Source organism: Lampetra planeri, chromosome 3 (genome assembly GCF_965212315.1).
Source record: "Lampetra planeri chromosome 3, kcLamPlan1.2.h2, whole genome shotgun sequence".
NCBI classification, from domain to species: Eukaryota; Metazoa; Chordata; class Hyperoartia; order Petromyzontiformes; family Petromyzontidae; genus Lampetra; species Lampetra planeri.
Genome location: NC_136109.1, coordinates 18,457,061 through 18,481,461, shown reverse-complemented (window position 1 = coordinate 18,481,461; position 24,401 = coordinate 18,457,061). Strand labels below are relative to the sequence as shown.

The following is a 24,401-nucleotide window of genomic DNA, read 5'->3' as shown; positions in this document are numbered from 1 at the left end:
AAGCCAATGGAGCTGAGCACTTTTAAATCTAGTTTGAAAACTCATTTCTGTAGAACTAATCTAGATTTGAAGTTTTCGTGACTGCAGGGATCCATACTCTTTGGTTCTTTCGGTAAAGTCACGTAGGTATAAAATAAAATAAATTAAATCACGACGTTTTGGGCGCAACACATGACAAAGAATGTGGATCAGAGTGTGTAAGTGGATTAAGAGGCATGGAGACGTGCATATTTGGATTTACACTGATAGAAACACATACATTAGAAAACATACGTAGATGTGAGACTGATGTGAGACTGATGACGGACACTTGTGTTGCAATCGAAACGTCCTGATTTCATTTATTTTATTTTATACCTACGTAACTTTACCGAAATAACCAAATAGTCTGTAGAACTACTTTTTGTGTTTAGTTTGTTTCCTTCCTCATACCTCCGATTAGCACAGTTGGTTATGTACGGTGCAAAAGAAGTTCAAGATAAATGTAAATATATTTTTCAGAAGTACAGTAATACCCCAATTTACGTCTCCTCCTATAACCGCTTTAGACCACGACCTGATTTGCATCGCCTCAACCCCCTCGTCGCTAACAGCATCATCCGTCCTTTCTCGTATCTGTTGCCTCGGCCTTTGCCTCCACCTACCCAGTAAACTACTTTAATTTAAGTCGTTTCGATACTCATCGCACCTTTCAGGAGGAACGCATCCCTGACGTAAACCGTGGTATTACTGTAACTTGCTTAGTGTGTGAGGACATGGCAGTATTCTTATGAAATCCACCCTTTGAGATGTTTGGTCGATTCGTTTTAAAAGGAAGGCATCACCAAAATAACATATGGCTATTCTCTGTATGTATGTTGAACTTTTTTCGCACTGTACGTAGCCAACCGTGCTAATCAGAGGTGTGAAGGAGGCACAACAAGCTAAACACAAAAAGTGGTTCTAAATAAATTAGTTTTCAATTTAGATGTAAAATAAATCTAGATTAGCAGCTATACCACACTTCCCCCTCTATCAATCCACACTGACCAGCATGGCGAAGTTTGGTCAAACAACCCCGACATGATCAATGTGGACTGGGGGAGGTCTTTATCCAGCAACCGTTTGTCAAAAGGCTATAAATTGTGATCATTACTATGATATATGTACTATCAATTAGAAACCTCACAGATGGCTTGACAACATCAGAGATTGGTGCCAGAAAGATGTGACACTACTTGAGCATATTGGCAGAAGAGGAAAGTCGAAACAAAAATAACGGAATGTACAGTGGACACCTACGGACCATCTGCCCATGGATCGCGATGGTGATTATGAAGACTATTCACTAATGTGATGTCCAGGCGTGTGCGGGCACGTGTGCGGATGTTGTGGTGTTGGCTTTCGCCGTCGGGCGCTCGCCGACCTGTAGAAGGTGAACTGCTCCGGGTACATCCAGGGCTGCAGCTCGAGCACCGGGTAATCGGCAAACGGAGGAACGATCATTGTAAAGACGAGAGCCAAACACACGAAGACGGCGGGAAGGATGATCTGCACACAGCATAGTCATCATCATCATCGTCGTTAAAGGCAGCAATCTCGATTATCAGAATTCGAAGTTTATTTACCAACTGAGTAAAGCCCATTGAGCTAAGAAGCTTTTTTCAACGGATAACTTGGTCGGCAGAGAACATCAGAGCATTCCACCACTGTCATCATCATTGTCGCCATCAACGAAAGAGTAGCCGGTTGTTTTTGGGCGAACAATATCATCATGATATATTATTAGCGACATCATCATCACTAGCATCTGTATCAGCAGCAGTAAAGTTAGTGAAATCGTTCATAATAATAATCATAATAATTTCATTTTATATAACGTCATTCATGCAAATTGCATCTCACAATACTGTACAATAATTATATCCATAGTGTAATCACATTTAGGGCTAAATCCTATTTATATAAATTATCATTGTTGGAATCATCAGCAGTAGCATCATCATTAGAAGAAGCAGCAGTATCATCATTGTTAAAGGCAGCAGCGGTTATAGCACAATCGACAATATCATTTTCATCATCATCACCACCACCAACAACACGTAATCCAGATGTTTTTGAAGTAATGATATAATTATTACTAACATAATTGGCAGCTGTATCAACAGCAGCAAAGTCAGTGATATCATTATGAGAATCATCATCTTCACCACCCCCATCATCAACTGAACCACCACCATCATCAGAAGAATCAACATCAATATCATCATCACCACCACCAAAAATCGCAATGTCATCACCAGCACCATCATGACCGTCTTTACCACAACCATCGCCGCCACCACAATCACCGCAGTCACCTGTGAGAGGAAGCCTTTGCGACTCCGTCTCGTGTGATGGAACCTCTTGATGATGAGCGCTCGGAACTGTTGCCATGCCAGTGCTCCTCCAGTAATCTTGTGATCACTGCCGCCTCCTCCCGGGTTCACTGTTTACATCGGGGTCAAGTGTCACAAGTCGAAGGGTGTGGGTTATAGAAGTCAAAAAGGGATAAGGTACAACAATACATTCTAGCTTTGAAGCTTTTGTGACTGCAAGGATTCATACTGGTTTTTTTCTTTCGGTAAAGTGACATAGGTAAAAAATAAAATACATGAAAAAACTAAATTAAATCACGACGTTTCGGGCCCAACACAAGCGTGAAGAAGGTCGCTTTTCTTGCGTCCGAAACGTCGTGATTTAATTTAGTTGTTTTCATTTATTTGATTAGATTTTTTCCTATGTGACATTACTGGAAAAAAAAAAGAGTACAACTATACAATCACAAGAGTTTTGACCGTGATCCTGGGAAACTGGGTTTGAGGAACCGATCCTGAGTCTCCATTAAGAATCTCCTCCTGAAACCCAGTCTCAATGAGTCTCAACCACGAATGCAATACTGAAACCAAGTCTCCCTCAGTCTCAGGCCCCAATCCTGAAACCTGGCCTCACAGAATCTCAATCAAGACTCCAATCCTGAAACCCGGTCTCCCTGAGTCTCAGACTATAATCCTGAAACCCGGTCTCCCTGAGTCTCAATACTCCAATCCTGAAACCTGGTCTCCCTGAGTCTCAGAATCCAATCTTGAAACCCGGTCTCAATTAATCTCAATCAAGACTCCGATACTGAAACCTGACCAGAGTCTCGAGTGTCTGTAGAGTTCATGGCCGTTGAGACAAAAAGTCTCACGTTTTTTTTGCCGTTTCGCTTTCTTCTCCTCCAGTCTCCTCTCTTGACGTGAGCCACAAATGACACAAGCGCAAGAACAATCAGTGCAAGAGGCATCTCTTCAACATCAATAGCAGCTGTAGCAATGGTCAAGACAGCAAGCTCAGTTACCGTAGCATTAGTCGTCGCAGCAGCAAGGTCAATGATATTATTTAGAAGCATCATCAGCAGCATTCGCTGCAGCAGAAGGATCACCATAATTAATGTTTTATTATCAGTAGAGATAGAATCATTCTTACCATCATCAGTAGTAACATGTAGCATCATCTTCAGTAGCATCATTGTTATCGTAATCAGTGTAAGCATCATCAGCAGAGCATTGGCAGCATTAACATCATCATCATCATCACTGCCATCATCAAAATCATTCATGGTGACGTGGCCAAGCAGTGGCGAGTTCGACGCTTGTTGCAGAGGTTCACGGTTTTTAATTCAGCGGCAGTCAAGATTATTACTGTGGCAATAGCCAAAGAAAACGTGTGCCGTCTGACTCACAGTGGACCTTTGAGATCCTGTGGTGTCATTGCTAAACGTAGGTCATTGTGTGCCGGCGTCATGGTCTAAAAGTTGGCAAATGTAAAAAATGACCAGCAAATTACCCGATTGGGGATTATACATACTGTAGCAATCATCGCACACTTCTGTGAAAGCTTGGCAGGACCATCGTCGTCATCGTCGTCACTCACCCAGCTCAGTGTCCATGTTCTCCTTCGTCTTGGAGGGCGAGAGGCTGCTTTTCTCCTTCCACCACCTCCCTCTGCCCTTCGTGGAGACACCTTCATCTGCAACGAGGACATTGCTCATCCCGAACGGTGTTTTCTCTGACCTCGATTGTTTTATGTCGATCTGACTCTCTCTCTCTCCGCTCCTGTCGATCGATCAATCAATCTCGTTTGACTCACTTGATGCAACTATCGATCCGCTCTGTGCTCAAGAATCTTTCATTGATGGAATGGTCTGTTTGCCTGTTATTCGCTAAAAACAGATTTCCTCCTCCACCAGGAACCCCTCACGGTGCCATTAATTATCACAACTCTTTTCGTCTTCATTATTTTTTTCATCTTACTTGTCCTATCTCACTTGTATGATGTTTTACCGACACCGTTCATCTCGTTTGTGCTGTGTTTGCCTGCAGTGCCTGCCTCGTCTGCATTGTCTGTCTTGTTTGTATTGTATCTTCTATATTGTCTCATTGTCACTGGCTTGCCGATTAAAAATGTCTCTTGCTTTCTCTTGTCTGTACTGTCCGTCTCATCTCTACTGACTTGTTGTATCCCATCTGTACTTTATGATGTCCGTCTGATCGGTATTGTCCTGCTGCGCCTCACTCACCTGTACCGTGAGTCTCATGTGTATCCTGTACTGTTTGTTCTGCCTGGTTTGTTTCAGTAGCAGCAAAGGTAGGAGGCTGTCCCAGCAAAAGTACACATCGCTCACGTTCAGGGCGTGCATCAATGTATGGATTCATCAAGTAACATTGATTTGAACGCTCACAATACACACACTGATTTGTGCGTGTGATAATCGATTACTCTTGATTCATGCGAACGGAATGCAAGTGATATGCTGATGATACATTTAGGCTTCGTGAATTGAATTTAAAAAAATTAGAGAAAAGAAATGATAGAAATTAGATAGTAATAGTGAAACTAAAAATAATTGATTTATAATTTAAATCATGACCCCCGAATTGTGGAACTTCATCTAATCACCGGGGTGGTGTCGGTGGGGGCTGAATCCTAACATATCTCGTCAGGTCTTCGGAGATGGAGCGATGAAATGCTCTCACGTGCAAGTGCTAGGTGGTGGATTGTCACAGAGATGGCGATGGCTTGGTGAGGCCTTCATTCAGCAGTGGATTGATCATGGCTGATAACGCTGATGAAGGTTTATGGCTCGTGCTGTATTTCTATTTTAACCATGTGAGGGAGGCGGGGGGACGACGACTCACCTTTGTGTTCGGTCTCCAGGCTCGGATCCTCTGCCACTTTTAGAAAAATCTGCGACAAGGGGAAAAAACGACAGCGAAGATGATGAGAGTCGGGGCAAGGTAGGGCCCACTGAGTTATTTAGCTCGTTTTTCAGAAGAGCCCTGGCCATAATTGAAATCTTGACAAAGTGACTCATCATGTGGAATTTTAAAGCACCCGAATACTGAAAACGCGTTTCTAAATGTGGAGGAAAAAACCGGAGGACCCGGAGAAAAATCCACGCGACCACGGGAGAGAACATACAAACTCCAAATATTCAGGCATCAGGGTCGAACCCATGACCTCCTGTATACCAGGCGAGGCAGTTAACATCTCACCACCACAACGCTCACGTCTAGACCGCTCGCTCCACGCACGTCACTCACCGCTTCCCCAGCACAGGGCGTCTCAAACGCCAGTCCTCATGGCCCACCACGACACGTGTTTGTGGCCGCTTGCTCATGGGCCAAACACAAACGTTAAACAAATCGCTGCCGAGATGCACTATTGAAGAACACTTCATCATTATCATCCTCCTCATCGCGGCTTTGTGGCTCACCTCCTCCATGGTGGTGTCCGAGACCCCATAGCTGGAGATGCCCAGGCCCTCGAGCTTCGAGTCGAGGTGGCTGAAGAGGAGCGCGAAAGAGCCGTCGCGGGCTCCGATGTACGGCAGCACGAACGTCACCTCCTGGCCAACGTTCTCCACCACGCGGGCACCGGGCACCAGCCTCTCCACGAGGCTCTGCAGAATCAGGACCTCGCCTGGGAGGCGGGGGGTGGGGCGCCACAGTGGTGAGAGGTTCGCTAGTGTCCCTGTACTTCCAATAGAAGGCCTACGTTGCCGATGGCAACCTGCCGGCACTCATCCTCCTGCTGCTGCTCTACGGGTAGATCTTCTCTCGTGTGTGCCCCTTGAGGTGGCACACAGATGTGTGCTCCTCAAGGGGCGCCGTGGTGGCGAGATGTTAACTCTCTCGCCTGAAATACAGGAGGTGGTGGGTTCGATCCCGACCCTGATGCCTGCTGTATATTTGAAGTTGCGTGTTCTCCTCGTGGTCACGTGGGTTTTTCTCCAGGTCCTCCGGTTTCCCCTCCACATTTAGAAATGTGCGTTCAGAGTATTTAGCTCCTATACATTTCCACATTAGCCACTTCATTCGGCTATCATTCCTGGCCAGGCTGCTTCTGAAAAATAACTAAATAGCTCAGTGGGCCTTACCTGGTAAAATGAAAATAGTTTTAGTTTCAATGGAGACTCCAATCTTGAAACCTGGTCATAACCGTGACCCCAATGTTGAAACCCAGTCTCAATTGACACTCTGAATGTGAAACTTGATCTTAATGAACAATCGAATCCCCAAACCTGGTCCCAATCTAGACTGTGATCCTGAAATCCAATGTTAATTGAGACTCGGATCCTAAAACAGTTTCAATCAAGAATCAAATCCCAAAACCTGGTCTGCTGGAGCTGAGCATCAGTAGAAATTCTCATTCTGAAATCCCATCGCATGATTTGCAGATCCTCTTACCGGGAAGTTTCTCTTCCAAGCTTCTTTCACTGCTAAATCCTTCATCGGAGCTGCTGTTGTGGCTTGAACTCCCATCAGTCTGCAAGCAGAAAACAGCAACAATAGCGAGTTGTGTGTATGTCAGTTGAACTTCTTTTGCACCGTACATAGCAACCGTGCTCATCGGAGGTGAGGGAATGAGTGACTGGCTATGTGGAAGAGTGCGTGAGAAAGTACATGAGCCTGTGTGTGAGCAAGTAAATAAGCTGGTGAGTCAGCAAGTGAGGGAGCAAGTGAGCGAGCAGTGAATGCTTCAGAAATAAGTTGGTGAATCGAGTTGGCAAGCCATTGACTAAATGAGCAAGTGAAAATGTAAACAAGTGAATGAGTGATCAACCGAGAAAGCAAATGAGTGAAGGATAGACAGAACGAGTGACTGAGGATGCAAGCGAGTGATTCAGCAAGTGCAAGTTTCACCTCGTCTTCGTTAGTATCCAAGTTTCCACCACCGCCGCCACCACCTCCGCCGCTTTTCCCCGGCCTTTCTGCCGGCTGCTGCTGGCCCTTTCCACTGGGCCCCACCAGGTCAGCGCCGCTGCGCACCACGGTGAGGTAGTAGCCCGTGCCGTAGCAGGACTTGAGGAAGAGGGAGGAGCCGCAGCACCGGAGCCGCCCGCGCGCTATCACCGCGATGCGGTCGCCCAGCGTCTCCGCCTCGTCCATGTGGTGCGTCGACAGGATGATGGTGCGGCCTGGGAGCACGACGGGGAGTGGCGGTGAGCGTTGATGTGTGCGCATGTGGTGTGTGTGGGGAGTGTTAGTGCAGTGCTTAGTGCTTATTGTGCTGCGCTATGAACCCAGCGACCCGAGTTCGATTCCGGCTGATGGCCGACACCGGTGACGATGATCTGAACCGGTCTTGGGCCTCCGCACGGTCGACTCAACCTCAAATGAGAACCAGGTGCTGTGCTTAAACATCTCCACGGGGGAGACAAAGCTGGCTGGGTGTGGTGCTGGCCACCCATCCCCACATGTGCCGTGCCAGCCTTCATAGGTGCTCGCTAAGAGCACTTGCGTCAACAGTCTGTTAAAGGCTTTATGGGGGAACTTTATCTTTGTCTTGTATATACAGTAATAACTCATTTACGTGTGCGTGTGTGTTAATGTATAACCACTGTCATCACGATATACTTTTTCCTGCCAAGGGAATGTCGGATTTCCACCGCAGGCACACAGCCTGTCCCCTGACCAGGGGTTGAACCCGTACCTACCATGTTTGTACTTGAGCAGGAGCTCCCAGATGCCACGGCGAGCGAAGGGATCGACTCCGGCGGTCGGCTCGTCCAGAATCACGAGCCGAGAGCCAGCCACAAACGCCATCGCCACCGACAACTTCCGCTGCATCCCACCTGGTAGACAAATATAAAGACAAAATCCCCCGTATAGCCTTACCAGACTGTGCTATTAGCGGGCGGGTGACCAGCACCACGACCGGCCGCCTTTGTCTCCCCAGTGGCAATGTTTGCACACCGCACCAGGTACTCATTTGAGGCTGAGTTGACCTTGGGAAGGCCCAGAACCGATTCAGATTATTCTCATTGGCATTGGCCATGAGCGGCAATCGCACTCAAGTCGCCGGATTCATAGCACAGCACACTGACCATGGCACTACCCATAATAAAGGTTTTTGCGTAAAATTGCGTAAATATAAATGTGCATTTAAGCTATGTAACTCAAAAAACCTTCATTATGAACAATACCGGTCGCGAAAGGCTACGTTGCACTACCACTCCCTACTGACCCCTCACCTCTCCACTCACTCTCACCTGTCGCACTGTGAGACACTTTCCACACGCATCCGTGTACAGAACTGTCCACTAAAGGAAAGAATATGGTGTGGTTAAACTTCACTGACTCACTGGGGCCTGGGAATAGCACGTGACCTGGGACCCACGATGGGCTGCTTGGGAAACAAGATAGCGCGTGCGTTCTTCTGCGGCAGCAGCAGCATCATCATCGCGAGCAGTACAGTTACGACGCGTACTGGAATGTCACCGTCAAACACTTACATAGGGGCGCGATTGGTGAACTGTACCTCAGTAAATTTGGGCGAGAAAACCGCGATGTTAGCTGAACTCGCGAGAGGGAAGGGTTTGCTGCATTACAGATTACGATGATGCATCTACTACGACAGAACTGAAAATTACTTTCCTCCTCATCCTCTTGCTGCCAACTGCTCTGACTGCTGCTGCTGCTTTGGCCGCCGCGTGTTATGTGCCGCCTCACCGGACAGGTTCCCCGCCTGCTCGGCTCTCTTCATCAGCAGCCCTGTGTCCTCCAGCATGCGCTCCACCTCCTCTTTCACGTCTTCTGACGAGCAGCCCTTGAGCCGCGCGTAAAACCAGATGTGCTCCTCCACGGTCAACCTCGTGGAGACAAGACATCATCGCCCGTTAACAATGCCCAGGGAGGAGAGACCGAGTTTGTGATTGACGTGAGGGAGAAGACTGGTCTCCGGCCATAGGAATGTGGAATTTTCAGTGTTGGATCGATGGGAGGTGAGCACCTCCTTAAACTCATTGCAGCAGGGAGACACTTTGAACGAGTGAGCGAGTGACAGAATGAGTGGGTGAGTGAGTGAGAGAGTGTGGGTGAACAAACGAGTTCATGGGTGAGTGAATAGGTGAATGAGTGAATAAGTTAAATGAGCGAGTGAACCAGTGATTGTATAAGTTAGTGAGTGCGTGCGTGACTGATGCAATTAGTACACGAGTAAGTAAATCAGTGAGTCGGCGTATAAGTGAATGAGCGATTGAGTGAGTGAGCCGGGGTGCGCACTCGTTCGCGATGATACAGGGTGGATGGGCGAGTGAGCAAATACATCGGTGGCTGGGCTTGTGAGTTGGTGAGCGAGTGAGTGAGCAAGCAAGCAATCAAGCTGGTGAGTGCAGAACGTTCCTGTGTGCACTCACTGGTTGAAGAGCACGTTGTGTTGGGGGCAGGTGCCAAGGCTGCTCCGAATCGACTCCATCTCCGTACGGATGTCCTTGCCGTAGATGAGGGCCGTGCCGGCCGTCGGTGGGAAGAGCCCCGTTAGGATGGACCTGAGCGGGAATTTAAGCATCAAGCGAAGAGGAGGGCTGGGTGACTCACGTGGTTCACAATGGCCGTGTCGGGTTCGTAAAGGTCGCGTTGGGGACACTGAGTTATGTGAGGATCTTAAACACGACCATCACAACGTACACCATCGCCGTCATAATCAGACTCATCAAACATCATCAGCAGCAGCAGCAACATTAGCAGCAGCATATTCACCATCGTCGTCATCGGCAGCAGCACAAGCATTTGTTGCCATCATTGTCATCAACATCGTCAATGAGTATCACCACCATTATCAGCAGTAGTATTATCATCAAACATCGTTGTCATCATCACCAACTATCGTTGTCATCATTACCACCATTCTTGTCATCATCACCAGCAAAACCACCACAACCATTAGCAGCAGCACATACAGCAATAGCATCAACACCACAATCGTCATCACTTTTATCATCACCACCCACACCGACATCAACAACAACAGCTGCCATTTTCCACTAAGTGGCGGTGTCATCACCACGGCCGCTGTGCCAGGCCAGGTACACTTTGAGGCCACGTGAAGTGTCGAAGGCTCGCTGACAGGTGTTCACGGGACAGACCCAGGTGCTATGGGTTGACTGATTGAGATGACTGGCAGATGAACCCACCAGCAGAGCTCCCTACTGTGTCAACTTGTTGCATTCGCTCGTCGTTTTAAACAAACGCAAATGTTCCTTTAAAGGGCTCCATGCTTTGCAAGCATAGAGAAGAGAGGGCATAACTGTGGCCCAGAAGACCCGGAGCTTCGTATGGAGTGATAGGCCAGGTAGCTTTCACACAGCGTTACGCAGCTGATGAAAAGGTAATGCCACTCAACTTATTCGGAGTAACACCTCTGCTGCCAAACCTGCCATACAGTCATAAGCAAACTGCCCAGGTACGAAAATGTCTCCACTCTCTCTACAACTGCCCCATCGCTCATGGGGAGTTGAGGGGGTAGAGTGTTTGATGATATAAAGTACCTAGGCAAGTCTTCGATGTGGCTGATGGTAAGGCCCCACCTCTTAGTGGAATGCTTCAGGTTCAGCTGTAATTTCTCCAACTCAGACAAGGCAGCAATTAGCTTAGCCATCCCTTGACTGTACACGGGCATCGATTAGCCTCCCATTGTATCTGTACCGTAGCTACGTGTCCAAAGAAGATGATAAATAATGTAGGGGCCAGAGGATATCTCTGTCACAGCCAACTCCCGGCCACGCAAAATTACCCACGCTATCACCACCACCATCGCCACCACCCCCTCCACCAGTAGCAAACCAAAGACAAAGATCCCCCGTATAGCCTTAACAGGCTGTTGGAGTAAGTGCAGTTAGCAAGCACCTATGAAGGCTTGCACGGTACACGAGGGGGTGGGTGGCCAGCACCATGCCCGATCGCCATTGTCTCTGAACCCAGGATGGGTTCAGATAATCGTCACTGGTGTTGGCCATGAGCGGGAATGGAGCTTGGGTCGCCGGGTTCGTAACCGCTTACACTTCCGCTCCCTGCCACCAGCACCCCATGTGTGACTCACATGGTCGTTGTCTTCCCTGCTCCGTTGTGCCCCAGGAAGGACGTGATCTGGTCTTGGTAGAAATTCAGACTCAGCCCGTCAACAGCCGGGCGCTCCATGGTCGAGTACTTCTTCACCAGGTTCTGCACGCTCACTCCCAGCGTGAGCTCCACCGACTCCTCCTCGACAAGGACGTCCTCTGCAGACAGATGCGGAAAGGGGGAGAGGTCGGTCTCCCACTGTGTCACGCAGGGCTCCGCGACAGCATTCATTTAAATGAATGCTGTCGCGGGATTCATCTTCTTGGTTCTTTCAGTAAAGTCACGTAGAAGAAAACATAATCAAATATTTGATTATGTTGTATTTTTATTATTTTATTATTAAAAATAAAACATAATAAAATATTTTATTATGTTTTATTTGTATTATTTTATTATTTCCCTTTTACGTGACTTTACCGAAAGAACCAAGAAGAGAATTAATTTAGTCAGCATTTGTTATTGCAGGCTTAGTCTGGTCGATTATAGCCTTGGGAATTTCAGTAAATTTTTGTATGTATGTTGAACTTCTTTCGCTCTGTACGTGCAGGGTAAGGATAACAAACTGAACACAAAAAGCTGTTCGAAATAAATTAGTTTTCAATCTAGATTGAGAAGTGCATAGCTCCGGTGGTTTCCCAAATATTGGAAAGAAGAAGGTTTCAGACGGCAGCAGAAGCGCATATGGAATTGTGCGATGCGGTAACCATCTTAGTTTAATGGCTTGCCAAAAAAACACATTCTTGGTCTCTGGATTTTATTTAGTCATTCTCTTAATATCCAGGATCTCCTTGATGCTGACTGGGTGTCTAGGACACTCAGCCTGAGAGAGAAAGGGAAAGAGAGCAAGAGAGAGATGCACCCAGCCCCAGAGCTTGAACCTCAAAACCAGGACCTCAACAGTTCTGAATATCTTTGACACAGCCATTATGAGCGTGCGACTCTAGACTTTACCCCTGTTCAGATGTCCGTCGGGTTCAGCGTTTGTTCGTTTTGTTGCCTTCGTTGTGGACTTTTTCTCCTTGCTCCGGCTCATTCCACCGCTTCCTTGGCCCTTCCCTTGGGAACGCCGGGCACCCCTTTTTCCCTTCTTGGATGCCCGCTCCGCAATGTCAGCTGACCATGCCACCCGCCTGTCATAATTGACCGCTGTCCCAGAAACCTCTGCTTCACGGTTGTCCCTTTTCCCAGAATCCCTTTTGTTAGTGCCGCCTCCTCCCCCAGGATTTCCATTGTCACCACCGCCCTTTTTCCCAGAATTCCTCTCTTCTTGGCCACCCCCTTTCTGTGCCACTTTCTCACCCTTGCTGGCCTCTGGCTGCTTCGAGCCTTTTATGGTTGTCGTGGCAATGGTTGCTGACGATTTTGTTGCAGTTTGAGAAGACGAGGCGGAGAAACATGAAGGCGGAGAGAAAGACAAAGGTGAAGGGAGGAGGAAGAAAATGAGAAAAGTTTATAACTTGATGGGTGCTTTTAAAGAAGTTTTAGAAATATACACGGCAGACGATGAAGCTAAAGAAAGATACAGCCCAAAAGATTTAACATTGAACCGAGGATCTTAGTTGTGTTCCAACGATCGCTGAAGTGACAAATCACCCGTAATACTCGTCAGATCTCGGCAAGGGAAGCAAGGGTTAAAGTGCTAAAAGGCTGTCGGGCTGCTTGGTGGGCAGCAGAGAGCATCGTAGAAAAAGCCACTGTTGTGCTGTACTCTTGGTTTTTTCGGTAAAGTCACGCAGGTATAAAATAAAATAAATTAAATAATGACGTTTCGGGTGCAACACAAGCGTCCGCCATCAGTGACAACCACAGCAAGAAACAATTGCTGAAGTGGGCAAAAGGGCTGCTGTAACAAGAGGCTATGTAGGTAAGAGAAGGGGGAGGAGCCAGGGAGGAGAGATAGAGAGGGGGGTGTGGGGTAGGGGGAGTGGATTGCTGCCAAGTGGAGTGCGACTAGAAGGGATTAAAGGGTACGCAGGGACAAAATGTCAGGGGGGGTTGGGGAGGAAAGAGAGCGGGCTGGGAGTGGGGAGCTAAAGCAACAGGAGATGTGGATATGAAGGCAACATCATAAAGCATTTAAGGTTTAACCTGGTTAATAACATCCTTCCAATGATTGCTCAATTTGTATCAATCTTCTCGGTTGAAGTTATGTCTATGTTTATATATCTGGATGGCTTCATGAACAAACCTTTGATAGTAGCCCGAAGGTTTGCAGAGCACCTTGGTCTCGGAAAAAAACAATATCATGAGAGCCCACAGCGTTGTAACAATGGTCAGCCACGGCGGAGGTATTGGTTCTGCTGTGTTTCAGATCTGCCTTGTGCTCACGAACACGGTCCGAGACATGTCGTTTCGTTTCCCCAATGTAACAATCACCACAGGTGCAACTTAGTTTGTAGACTCCAGGATATTGCATGTCAGGAATGACATCCTTCACAGATGGGATTAGATCACGGATTTTGTGTACTGTACTGAATCGGACCTGGATCTTGTGTTTGTTTAAGATTTTGGAAATATTTGCTGTATTTGTAATACCTCGCCGGACGTGGGGGTCACGTTCCTGGAAAATGTCATGTTGCGCAAAACCACGTTCGACAAATATTCTACCTCATGGGAAAATAGGGTTGCGTTCCTGGGTCTGAAATTATCACCCCCCTCCCTCTTTGTTTCACTAATTGTATATTACTTACCCCACTTGGTATCACTTAAAAATAATAACAGACACACAATATATTGATATACAATAAACTAAAACCGCGTATGGCTGAAACATCACCCCCGTGTTCCGGAAAGCGTACCTCAATAAGTAAACTGCATGTAGCCGAAACACACGTCCGATACAACAGCGTTAGACAAAGGCACGACTGTACAGTACTTGTACGCTCCCACACCTCTGCTCTCCACCTTCACCAAACGCACACCGACCAGCGGCGGCGTAGGGTATCGAATAACCCACACAAGCTGCAACGGCGTGGTGGGGGAGGCCCCACTCATCCAACAGTGGATTGTACGTGTACACGTGTAGAGCCCCTGCCAGGTGAGGCTCACCGGCCATGGGTTTGGAGGAGGTCGTCCCCTGTGGGGACTGAGGGCCCAGCGTGGTGACGCAGCTCGTGAACGGGAAATGCCACGGCTTGGGGACTCCGTACTGTCCTGTGGAGTAGAGAGAGAGAAAGAAAGACGGAGGGAGGGCCCGACACGGCCATTAGGAACCTACCACCTCAGAAAAATCAGGAGAGGGAGGCACTTTCACTAGACCAAACATTGATGCTATCCTCAAACAGTGACAATGAAGGCTTTACCCTGTTCCATGAAGCATAAAGCCTAACTCCAACATTGCCGTAAACACATCTTACCACTCACACCAACCTAAGCCTAACATGAAACACAACGCTCATCGTCCTTCGACTAACCCTAATATTGAACCGAACATTACACTTAAAATTAAACCAAACCCTAACATTAAGCGTAACACATAACACTAACTCTTGCCACTAATCCTACCACTCACAATGCTGGAAATCCATGCAGTTCAGCCCAGGACACACGGCCTAGCGGTGTAGCTAGTGAAGAAGAGCTGCATGCTTTTGGGTCGGATCGTCTGTGAAGCCAAGCTGAACTGTACACCACTCAAGACTCCGCCAATGTATACGCAGCAGTAATCTACCGTTCTCCACTGCCTCCTAAGGGCACTGCAAAGGGAGAACACCACGAGTAAACCGGCACGCCGGGCAACCTCCAGATCCGCTCCCGACGCACCTGGGAAGACGGCCTCGATGTACCAGGTGAGGAGGCCGTAGAGGACCGCGTCGCACAGCATCATCAGCAGGGATGTGAGCAGGGTGTACGACTCTCCGGCCGCCGGGTTCGATGCCAGGTTGTGCCACTGGATTCCGATTCCTTGCTCCTCCAGGCGGGAGATGCTTTCACATCCAAAGCCAAAGGCTACGGTCGAAAGTAAACTCTGCAACAACATCAAAGAGAACACTCAGTTATAATATGAGTGATGTAGGTGCGGATCGTGAGTGATGTACGTGCGGGTCGTGGGGGTACGTGGGGGTTATTTGACAAGGCTTCAGCATGTTAGCTCGTAGTGGTTGGTGAAGGTAGGCCTCATAGATACACAGTACAACAATGGATTTTGCTGCATGGCCTTTTACTGCCCACAATGTGGCCCTGCAGCAGCCTAAAACAGCCTGTCTTGTGCGTGGAGGTCACCCGACTAAGCACTGCGATCCAGCGCTTACGAGGCAGAAACGTTGGTATTGAGAGCAGTTCGGGTGACGTGGCCATAGGTGGTCACGGGCGCTTGAAAGACTAACGAACGAACATAAATCTTCCCGAGTTAACGGCCAGAGATAAAATTCTGTCCAGGTTACGCCACCTTAAAAATATATCTGCACCAGGCAGGCATATCTCCGATTAGCACGGTTGGGTACATACGGTGCAAAAGAAGTTCAACAAAACGTATGTACATACATACACCACATCCAGTACACCTCTCGTGATGGCTGCGGCTACTATTCCCGTACCGTCTACTCAAACTCAGTCCCCGGTGATGAGCAAACCAACCAATCGACGAACGGACGGACAGATGCACGCAGGGTTTCGTGGAACTTACGACGCCCATCTTGATGGGGAAGGTCAAGTAGTCCTGCCACATGAAGCACAGGATGTGCGGGAGGTAGAGCAGGAAATAGGCGAGGCCTCCGCACGCCGCTGCGAGGTTGGCTCTGGAGAAGAAGACGCTGAGCAGGAAGCACTGGGACACGGTCGCCACGGCGAACGCCGTCAGGAACAGGAAGAGCACCAAAGGGTCGCTGTACTGCAGCACTTTCCCATACTGCGGGAGTCGGAGGTCGCGTGGGATAGGGGCGAGAGGGGGGCGGCAGTGTTTGGTTAGGCTTACTTCTGAATACTCCTACGTGTACGAGGTAATCACAGACTCACTTGCTGTACAGCACGTCGCCCTGGCTGTCTGGCAGCCTGGCAGGTTGTGGAGTTTCACAGCGTGTTATAAATCTCGGTGATATCCACCAACCCTGCCTCCTCAGCACTGGATCGCGTGCATTCACCACCATAGCCAGATGTGGAAAGAGTTTCTGCCAATAACTGGCAGAAATACAGACAAATCTTTGACAATTTATGCAGATTTGGCCATTTTGTCCACATACAAAAATACAGCCAAGGTATAATTCCTATGTTTCGCACATCATGAAATCGGCCACATTGTTTAATGCTCATTTAAAATGTGTTGGAATCATAAAAATTTTCCTTGCTGTTTGCGATCTGAAGTAAGCGATGAGGTTCTTCGGTGAGCTCGAACACACGCTCATTTGCCACTGAGCTCGTTAGCAGCGGCGTTGTTAATTAAACCGGGTTCACAAGCCTAATGAGTTGATGGTCTCATTGATTGAATGTTAATAAAAATTGGTTTGATCGCAGTGGTTTGATCTTTGTGATCAGGTCTAATGAACAAAGACATGAGCACCGTCTGTAGTGATTATTACTGAGAGAGAAAGGGCAGCAGAGAAATTGAGTCAATAGCCACACAAGTGAAATATAATTGGGAGAAAAAAGCCCAACAAACGTATGACAATAATTGTTAACAAATATTAGCGATGAGATGCTATACGAACGGAGTAACCGTGATAATTGGCTGTCTCAATAACGACAATTACTTTGTGGTATGTTTTATAAAAAAGAAATCGCTACGCGTGGACCATAGGCATGCAACGACACGTAAATTAAAATAGTTTTAACAGTCATGGTACGATGTGTTACAACTATTTACAATTCACGAAAATGACACGCAAACGTAAAAACGAAATGGGGGGGGGGACAAAAGAGGTAGAGAAAATTTTATTCTTGGAATGAATAGTGATGCCCATTTGTGACAATTTCTCAAAACCGCTGGGGGGTGGGGATGGGGAGGAGGGGGGTGGTGAGATTCGATACAAGCCCGATGGACCGGGGCCGCAGAGACAGGAGAAGTGAGAGAGCGCAGCGCCATTACCATGAGCAGCAGGGTGAGCAGCACATTGCTGAGGCTCGCAGAGACAAGGCAATCGATAAACCAGGCAAGCCAGAGGGTTCGAGCGTCCAGTCCCATCGAACGCATGGTCTCCCGGAGTCGGAGCTCCTTCTCCAGGACCACGTTTTTGACGGCCATTGAGACGGCGAAGACCCAAGAGAGGACCATGAAGAGAGCGAAGCAGCGGCTCAGGGCCAGAGAGAACCTAGCGAGGTAGGCACGGAGACAAGCGGGTGGGAGGAAAAGTTCGACGACGGTCGGTCATCAGGCGAAGCCGATTTTGGAAAGTGATGCAAATGGTGTGGAACCCCACACCTCCAACGGGTGCGGTTGGCTACGTACGACGAGAAAGAAGTTCAACGTCCAATGTACATGCCACAAACCGCGGTGAACCCTCGTCTAATCCGATAGAGAACCCTATTACGGAGCGCTTGTCTCATCCGGCACAGAAGCTCCATTCTATCTGATGCAGGAACCTTGCCTGGTGTTATTACAGAATTTTAACCAACTCTCCACTCAGCCATCTCCGCTCAATGACAAATGACCCAGCAGATTCCAACACTCCTTTGTATTGTTCACTAAATGAAGCTCCACAGCCATTTTTGCCGCCCATTTGTGACGCCGTTAATTTCCAACCGTTGTGAAACTGATGGTGGACACCGCCCTGGACTTGACCGTCCAATCGTGCAGGCCCGATTAAAAAACAAATATTTTGGCGGACATCTCCGCCCTCAGCCGGCGACGTCACCACTGCCGCCGACCTTGATGATCACGGCGAGGAAGGCGCAGGAGACGACCATTGTGAGCACGCTGTCGGTGAACCACGCGGCCCACAGCGTGCCGCGGCCTAGGCCCGAGGCCCGCAGCACCTCCTTGAGGCGGCGCTCCTTTTCCCAGACGATGCTCTTGATGATGAGGCACACGGGCAGGATGAACGCGAGCGTCATGAACATGGGCAGGATATTACCGATGTACGTGGTGAAGCTGGCGGGGGGTCAGGGCGCAAGGGTTCAGGGGTAGGGGCAGAGTTGAGGGGGTAGGGGCGGGGAAAGGCTTAGGGTTAGTGCAAGGGCTAGGAATACTGTTAATGATAGGATTAGGGTTAGACTTTGAGTTCGGGTTAGTGGAAGGGTTAAGGCAAGGGGTAGTGTTAGTGGTTAGGGATAGGGTTAGCGTTAGTGGAAGGGTTTGAGTTGGGGGTTAGTGTTAGGTTGATTGTTAGTGTGAGGGTTAGGGCTATGGTTTGACGTTCGGGCTAGCATTAAATATTAGGACTAGCGCTTGATTTTAGAGCTTCGCACTACCAACGGAAATTGCGGCCACTGCACTACCGATGACAACTGGGAGGGGGGTGTAAGGGAACGCGGGCGGCCTTACGGGTCATCAACGAAGCAGGGGTACGGCATCTGCTGCAGGTAGAGGCCCATGGTGGCCGCGCCCGTCTGCGCTTGCACGATCCCGCGCTCTACCATGTCCTGCAGGTACGCAAAGCCACCCCAGATGTAGCTCATGTCCTCAGCTGCATCTGCGCGAGGGCCCGGGTCCCAGTAGCTGGTATCCCGTCGCGGCCGCCGAGAACCCGGAGAACGGGTTGTGGGATTGCAGAGCAAAGGAACGGTGGGGGGGAGATGGCGGAGATCGAGTTATGGTAAATTAATTTGATCCCTTGACCCTTTCCCGTTTCGATCACAAACGTGTATATCATCAAAACACAAACGAAATAAAAACTAAAATAAACTAACTTTATCGGTACCGAGGCTCCCACAAGGCCATGTGGGAGGGTGTGTGGCACAGTTTGGCACCAGCTATGGTAGAGTGCGGTTGCGTCGCTACAGTTCTCTGTGGTGAGTACAGTGTCTTCAAAAAGCAACGGCCTCTCTAAATAAAATGTACGCTGAGTCGTTTGCGCGTTCCGATATTCAGAGGTGAACGGAACCCACCCTGCAACTTACAGACGTCAGATGGGACAATTCTTTATTATCATAATCAGCTATGATCTACCTACTGCTGGATGAAGGCCTCCCCCCCAAGATGATTGTGACTATTATTTATTTACATTGACAATGACGACGTTGTTGCTTCTGCTTGTGCCATTCGTGTTCCTGCAACTACAACTGCTTCTGCAACTCCTAGAAATGACGCTGCCACTACTGCTGCCTCAGCTGCTGCTGGTGATGCTGCTGCTACCGGTCTCGGCTCTTGCTTGTCCTCTCGGTGCGGTCGATGTCGGTGCGGATCTTGTAGCGCAGGTGCTGCGGCAGGGCGGAGGGAGAGAAGAGGTCCAGGAAGACGACGCCGGCCCAGAGCTTCCGCTCCTCCAGCAGCTCCAGTGCCCGGCGCTCCAGCCCGGGCTCATCCTGCACCCCCTCCAGCTTGTCCAGCTCCATGCACTGCCACACGTTTGGTGAGCGCAGAATTAGCGAGCGCCTACTGAGTGAGGCCCGTGTTTTTAAGGGTTCGTGTGTGTGTGTACGGTACGTGTGCGAGTTGTGCTGCTGCTACCTATGCCGCTACCCTTACCTCTACCCATGCCTTTACCTGTACCTTTACCCCTGCCTCTAACCCTGCCTCCACCCGAGCCTCTACCTGTGCCACTATACGTGCCACTATCCTTGCCTCTATCCATGCTGCTACATGCTACCCTTGCCTCTACTTGTACCTCTATCCATGCCTCTACCTGTCCCATTATCCATACCTCTACCTGTTCCTCTATCCTTGCCGCTACTCATGCAGCTATCCATGTGTAGTAACGCTTATGACTCGTTCACACCGGAGTTGGAGGCACACTTGTTTATTTAACACCATACGTTGTGACATACACACTGAGGGGGTATCGGCCCCCTCACCCGTCTATCTGAGGACACACCTCTAGGCTAACCCTAGCCTGCCTCTGAGTCCTCCTCTAATGGGCTAGGGGAGGCTATCTTGGCCCGACACTGGTCAGTCGGGCCCGGTACCCAGAGTCCAGACCAGCACTGGCTCTGGCTCTGGTACCACGCCACTGGCTCGAGCCTGCGCGGTCCTGATAAGGACGGCGTGCCAGGGGGAGACCAGGGCTCTATCTAGGACGTCTTCCTCTTCTCTTCTTAGCTAACACAACACTCCCGAGCCCTTCGATACATTCCCCTTTTATACCCAACCCCTCCCTGAGGGGTGGGGCCCCGGGGGATCATAATGACCGAATCGACCCCCCAGGGTGTCTGGCGCGGACGTCGCAGAGGGCACCTGCTCGTGCACACATGTAGCCCCGCCTACTGTGTTTGTTTACCATAGGCTGCCATGCATAACGGGTTCTCTCTCTAACACCCCTACATCACTCCCCCCCGCATAGCATGCAGCCGTCCCGGCTGCCAACATACAAAAATTTGACAATAAAGGTGCCTTCACCCCCTGACCGCGCGTGTGCCTCACTATTTTTGAACAATAACAGGAACCAGAACAAGAACGCAACAGCAAGATGAGAAAACAACCCGTCGCACCCCCCCCGAATAAATACGAATTCCGTAAAAAAAACAGCCTATATACAATCAGCAGGGAACCCACCACGCACACACAACACACGGTGAAGCCAACATATGTACATCCGAGGAGTGGGGAACACACCACCCACACAACATCCAATGAACACAACAGCTATGTACACATTTTCCGGCCTCACAACAGTTTGCGCATTTTAGCGCGCGTCCTTGCAGCGGGCCCCTCACACGGGGTAACCGCGTGTGGCGGACCATCAGGTGGCAATTTTCCGTCTTGGGGTGAGCATTCATCCGACTCCGCGTGACCCTCGGTATCCGCAGGAGGGGTGATTGGGCGTGAGCCCGTCACTCCTGATGCACCTGAAGGTGGCACAGCCGGCAAGGCATTAGGTGAGAGCGACGGAGACGGACCCAGCGAGTCGGCCGACCCCCCACATGCTTGGCCACGCGCGTGTGAAGTGTGATTGTGTACCGCAGAGAAGGGTTTTAACCTAGAGGGGTGCACGAACCATCGCCGCTTCCCCCACTTGATGCGCACGCACTGCGGTCGTAACACCTCCACCACTTCCACAGGGCCCCGCCACGGCCGCACCAGTTTAGAGGAGGTTGCCAGTGGCACCTGGGGGCAGTGCAGCCATGCCTTGTCCCCCGGCTTCCACTGCAGCATGTGCGCTCGACTCAATCTGAGGCGCTCATTCGCCTTCTGACGGAGGTCAGAGTTTTGCATTGCAGCATCCCGTGCCTCGGTCAATTTGTCCAGATTAAATTTAACGTGGTCAGCCAGATTAGTTTTTCCCTGCGGCACGGGGATCTGCAACTGGGCACGAACAGGCGGGTCTGGTTCTCGGCCGTACATGAGGTAAAAGGGAGAAAACCCCGTAGCTGCATGGGGTGCCATCCGGTACGCCGCCAAGACCCCCTGAATTTGTAGGTCCCAATCCGTTTGCGAGTCCGAAACTTGTTGTGATAACATGGACGTGATGGTGCGATGCAACCGTTCGACCATCCCGTCAGTTTGTGGGTGATATGGGGAGGTCCGAATTTTCTTTGTGCCCAGGAGATCACAGACTTGTCTGAGTAGTTTACCGGAAAAATTTCTGCCCTGGTCGGTCAGCAGCCTCTCCGGAGCACCTTTGTCCAGGACATAACCCTGAACAAAGGCCTCCACGATGGCTGCTGCCGACTGGTTGGCCAGAGGCCAGGCCATAGGCCAGCGTGTAAAATACTCGACACCAGTCAACAAATATCTATTCCCCCTGGGGGTGGCGGGGAATGGTCCCAAAATGTCCAGAGCGACCAGCTCGTTTATCCTGGACACTTTGATCGATTGCAAGGGCGGGTTAGACTCCCGTGCCGGCGGTTTGCGTTGTGCACATCGAGGGCATGATCCCAACAAATCCCCAACATCCCTCGTCATGCCAGGCCAATAAAAATCAAGTTGCAGCAAGGCGAGAGTCTTTTGGGTCCCCAGGTGTAGGAGGCGCTCATGAGCGGCCCATACCACCCTGCCCCGCAACCCAGTAGGGACCACCAGCCGATGTCGACGCGACTTCCCGTCCCAATGCATCAGCAGGCCTTGGCACATTTCCCATGCGTCGGAACCACCTCTTTTTCCCCCCGCCGCACCGCCAACGCGACGTCGCCACCCGAGGAGGGACACATCCTCCATCTGGAGGCGCCCCCAGTCAATGACGGGCAACCCCAACAGGGAATCTTTGCCCTGTTGTTCGATCGAATTAGTAACTACTGTATCGTCGTCGTTGGCGGCCGCCAAGACAGGAACCGATGTGTCCCCTGGAGGTCTGCAACGTCCAGACCCCAGGAGGCATGCACACTCAGAGGTGGTTGGCAAGCGCGACAGAGCGTCCGCGTTGGTGTGGCGAACGCCCTTACGGTATGTGGTTTGGAAATCGTAGTCCTGGAGGACCTCCAACCATCGGGACAATTGTCCCGATGGCTGTTGAACCCTCAGGGCGTACTGCAGTGCCGCATGATCTGTGCGGACGGTGAAATGCCGACCGTACAGATATGGGCGATACTGTTGGATGAAATGGACAATTGCCAACAGTTCCCTACGGGTGACACAATATCGTTGCTCCGCTGGAGACAACACCCGACTGCCGTACGCAACCACACGTTCCACGCCGTCAACCACCTGGGAGAGCACGCCCCCAATACCCGTGTTGCTCGCATCGGTGTCGAGCAAGAATGGTTTTGAAAAATCAGGGTAAATCAGGGGAGGAGCGTTTACCAAAGCGTCCCGAAGGGAGCAAAAAGCAGCTTCCTCCTCCCGACCCCAGCAGAACCGAACCCCTTTTGATGTTAAAGCGTGTAGGGGTTTTGCTATAGTCGCAAAATTAGCGACGAAGCGTCTATAATACGACGCAAACCCAATAAAACTCCTAACCTCTCCCACTGAGGTGGGAGTCGGCCAGGAGCTTACACACTGCGTTTTGGCGGGATCGGTAGAAATACCTGAGCGTCCCACGATGTGCCCCAAATAACGCACCGACTCGCGTAACAAATGGCATTTTTGGGGCTTAAATTTCAAATTAGCAGCCCGCATCTTTAGGAAAACCGCCCGCAACCTCTGGAGATGTTCATCAAAAGTTTTGCCAAAGACAATAACGTCATCCAAATAAATCAGGCACGACTCCCATTGCAATCCAGCCAAAACCAATTCCATCAACCGCTGGAAAGTTGCCGGCGCTGAGTGTAAGCCCATCGGCAACCGGTTGAATTGAAACAGGCCGTGCGGAGTACGGAAAGCAGTTTTAGGCTTTGAATCATCGTCCAGAGGAAGCTGCCAGAATCCCGAAAGTAAGTCCAATGTGGAGAAGAATCGCGCTCCCGCCAAGGCGTCAAGCGATTCGTCCATCCGTGGGAGCGGGTATGCGTCGGCAACCGTAATTTTGTTAAGGCGCCGAAAGTCAACGCAAAACCGCAACGAACCGTCCTGCTTCTTAACCAGGACGATCGGCGCTCCCCAAGGGCTGTTGGAGGGAGAAATGATGTCGGCGGCTAGCATGTCATCAACAGCCGATTTGACATGGTCCTTTTCGGCGGGACTCAACCGAAAAGGATTCTGGCGTATTGGCGCGCTGTCACCCGTATCAATATGGTGACGCAGCAGATTAGTGCAGCCCAAATCGTATTTATCTCGACTGAAAACGTCGGAAAATTCCCTTAGTAGTGTCTTAAGACGTTGACGCTCTAAATTTGACAGGTCCGTCGATCCCGCACAAAGCGCCTCGAGCCACCCTTCATCGCTGTCCGAATGTGGTCGCGGTGCAGGGACAGCGCCGACATGACTCGCGACGGGTTCCTCACAGGGCACCGGCGTTGCGTGAGCAAGCACGGTCCCCTGTGGGACCACCACCGTCTGCGAGCCCACATTGAGGACCGCGATGAAGGGTTCTCCTTCCCCTCTCACTATGGTCTGGGCCGGGAGTAAATCAGGTCCACTGACCCCGGCCCTAGACGGTCCCA

General features: G+C 50.0%; 1 protein-coding gene across 3 annotated transcripts in view; it reads right to left on the bottom strand.

Annotated features, from left to right (window-relative positions):
* LOC144739587 (phospholipid-transporting ATPase ABCA1-like) overlaps window positions 1-24,401 on the bottom strand; it is a 71,703-nt gene that overhangs the window by 25,028 nt on the left and 22,274 nt on the right. For 2 of the 3 annotated variants that reach the window (XM_078622524.1, XM_078622526.1), the window contains 18 exons: window positions 19,624-19,826; window positions 18,814-18,987; window positions 18,198-18,420; window positions 16,024-16,245; window positions 15,162-15,366; window positions 14,451-14,555; window positions 11,383-11,560; window positions 9,701-9,832; window positions 9,015-9,154; window positions 8,000-8,137; window positions 7,206-7,480; window positions 6,750-6,828; window positions 5,777-5,982; window positions 5,199-5,247; window positions 3,934-4,029; window positions 3,209-3,250; window positions 2,340-2,467; window positions 1,406-1,530 (listed from right to left, as the gene is read on the bottom strand). In XM_078622524.1, the coding sequence (XP_078478650.1) occupies window positions 1,406-1,530; window positions 2,340-2,467; window positions 3,209-3,250; window positions 3,934-4,029; window positions 5,199-5,247; window positions 5,777-5,982; window positions 6,750-6,828; window positions 7,206-7,480; window positions 8,000-8,137; window positions 9,015-9,154; window positions 9,701-9,832; window positions 11,383-11,560; window positions 14,451-14,555; window positions 15,162-15,366; window positions 16,024-16,245; window positions 18,198-18,420; window positions 18,814-18,987; window positions 19,624-19,826 (2,720 nt within the window). The remainder of the gene's footprint in view (window positions 1-1,405; window positions 1,531-2,339; window positions 2,468-3,208; window positions 3,251-3,933; window positions 4,030-5,198; window positions 5,248-5,776; window positions 5,983-6,749; window positions 6,829-7,205; window positions 7,481-7,999; window positions 8,138-9,014; window positions 9,155-9,700; window positions 9,833-11,382; window positions 11,561-14,450; window positions 14,556-15,161; window positions 15,367-16,023; window positions 16,246-18,197; window positions 18,421-18,813; window positions 18,988-19,623; window positions 19,827-24,401) is intronic. The other variant, XM_078622529.1, reaches the window with a different exon arrangement.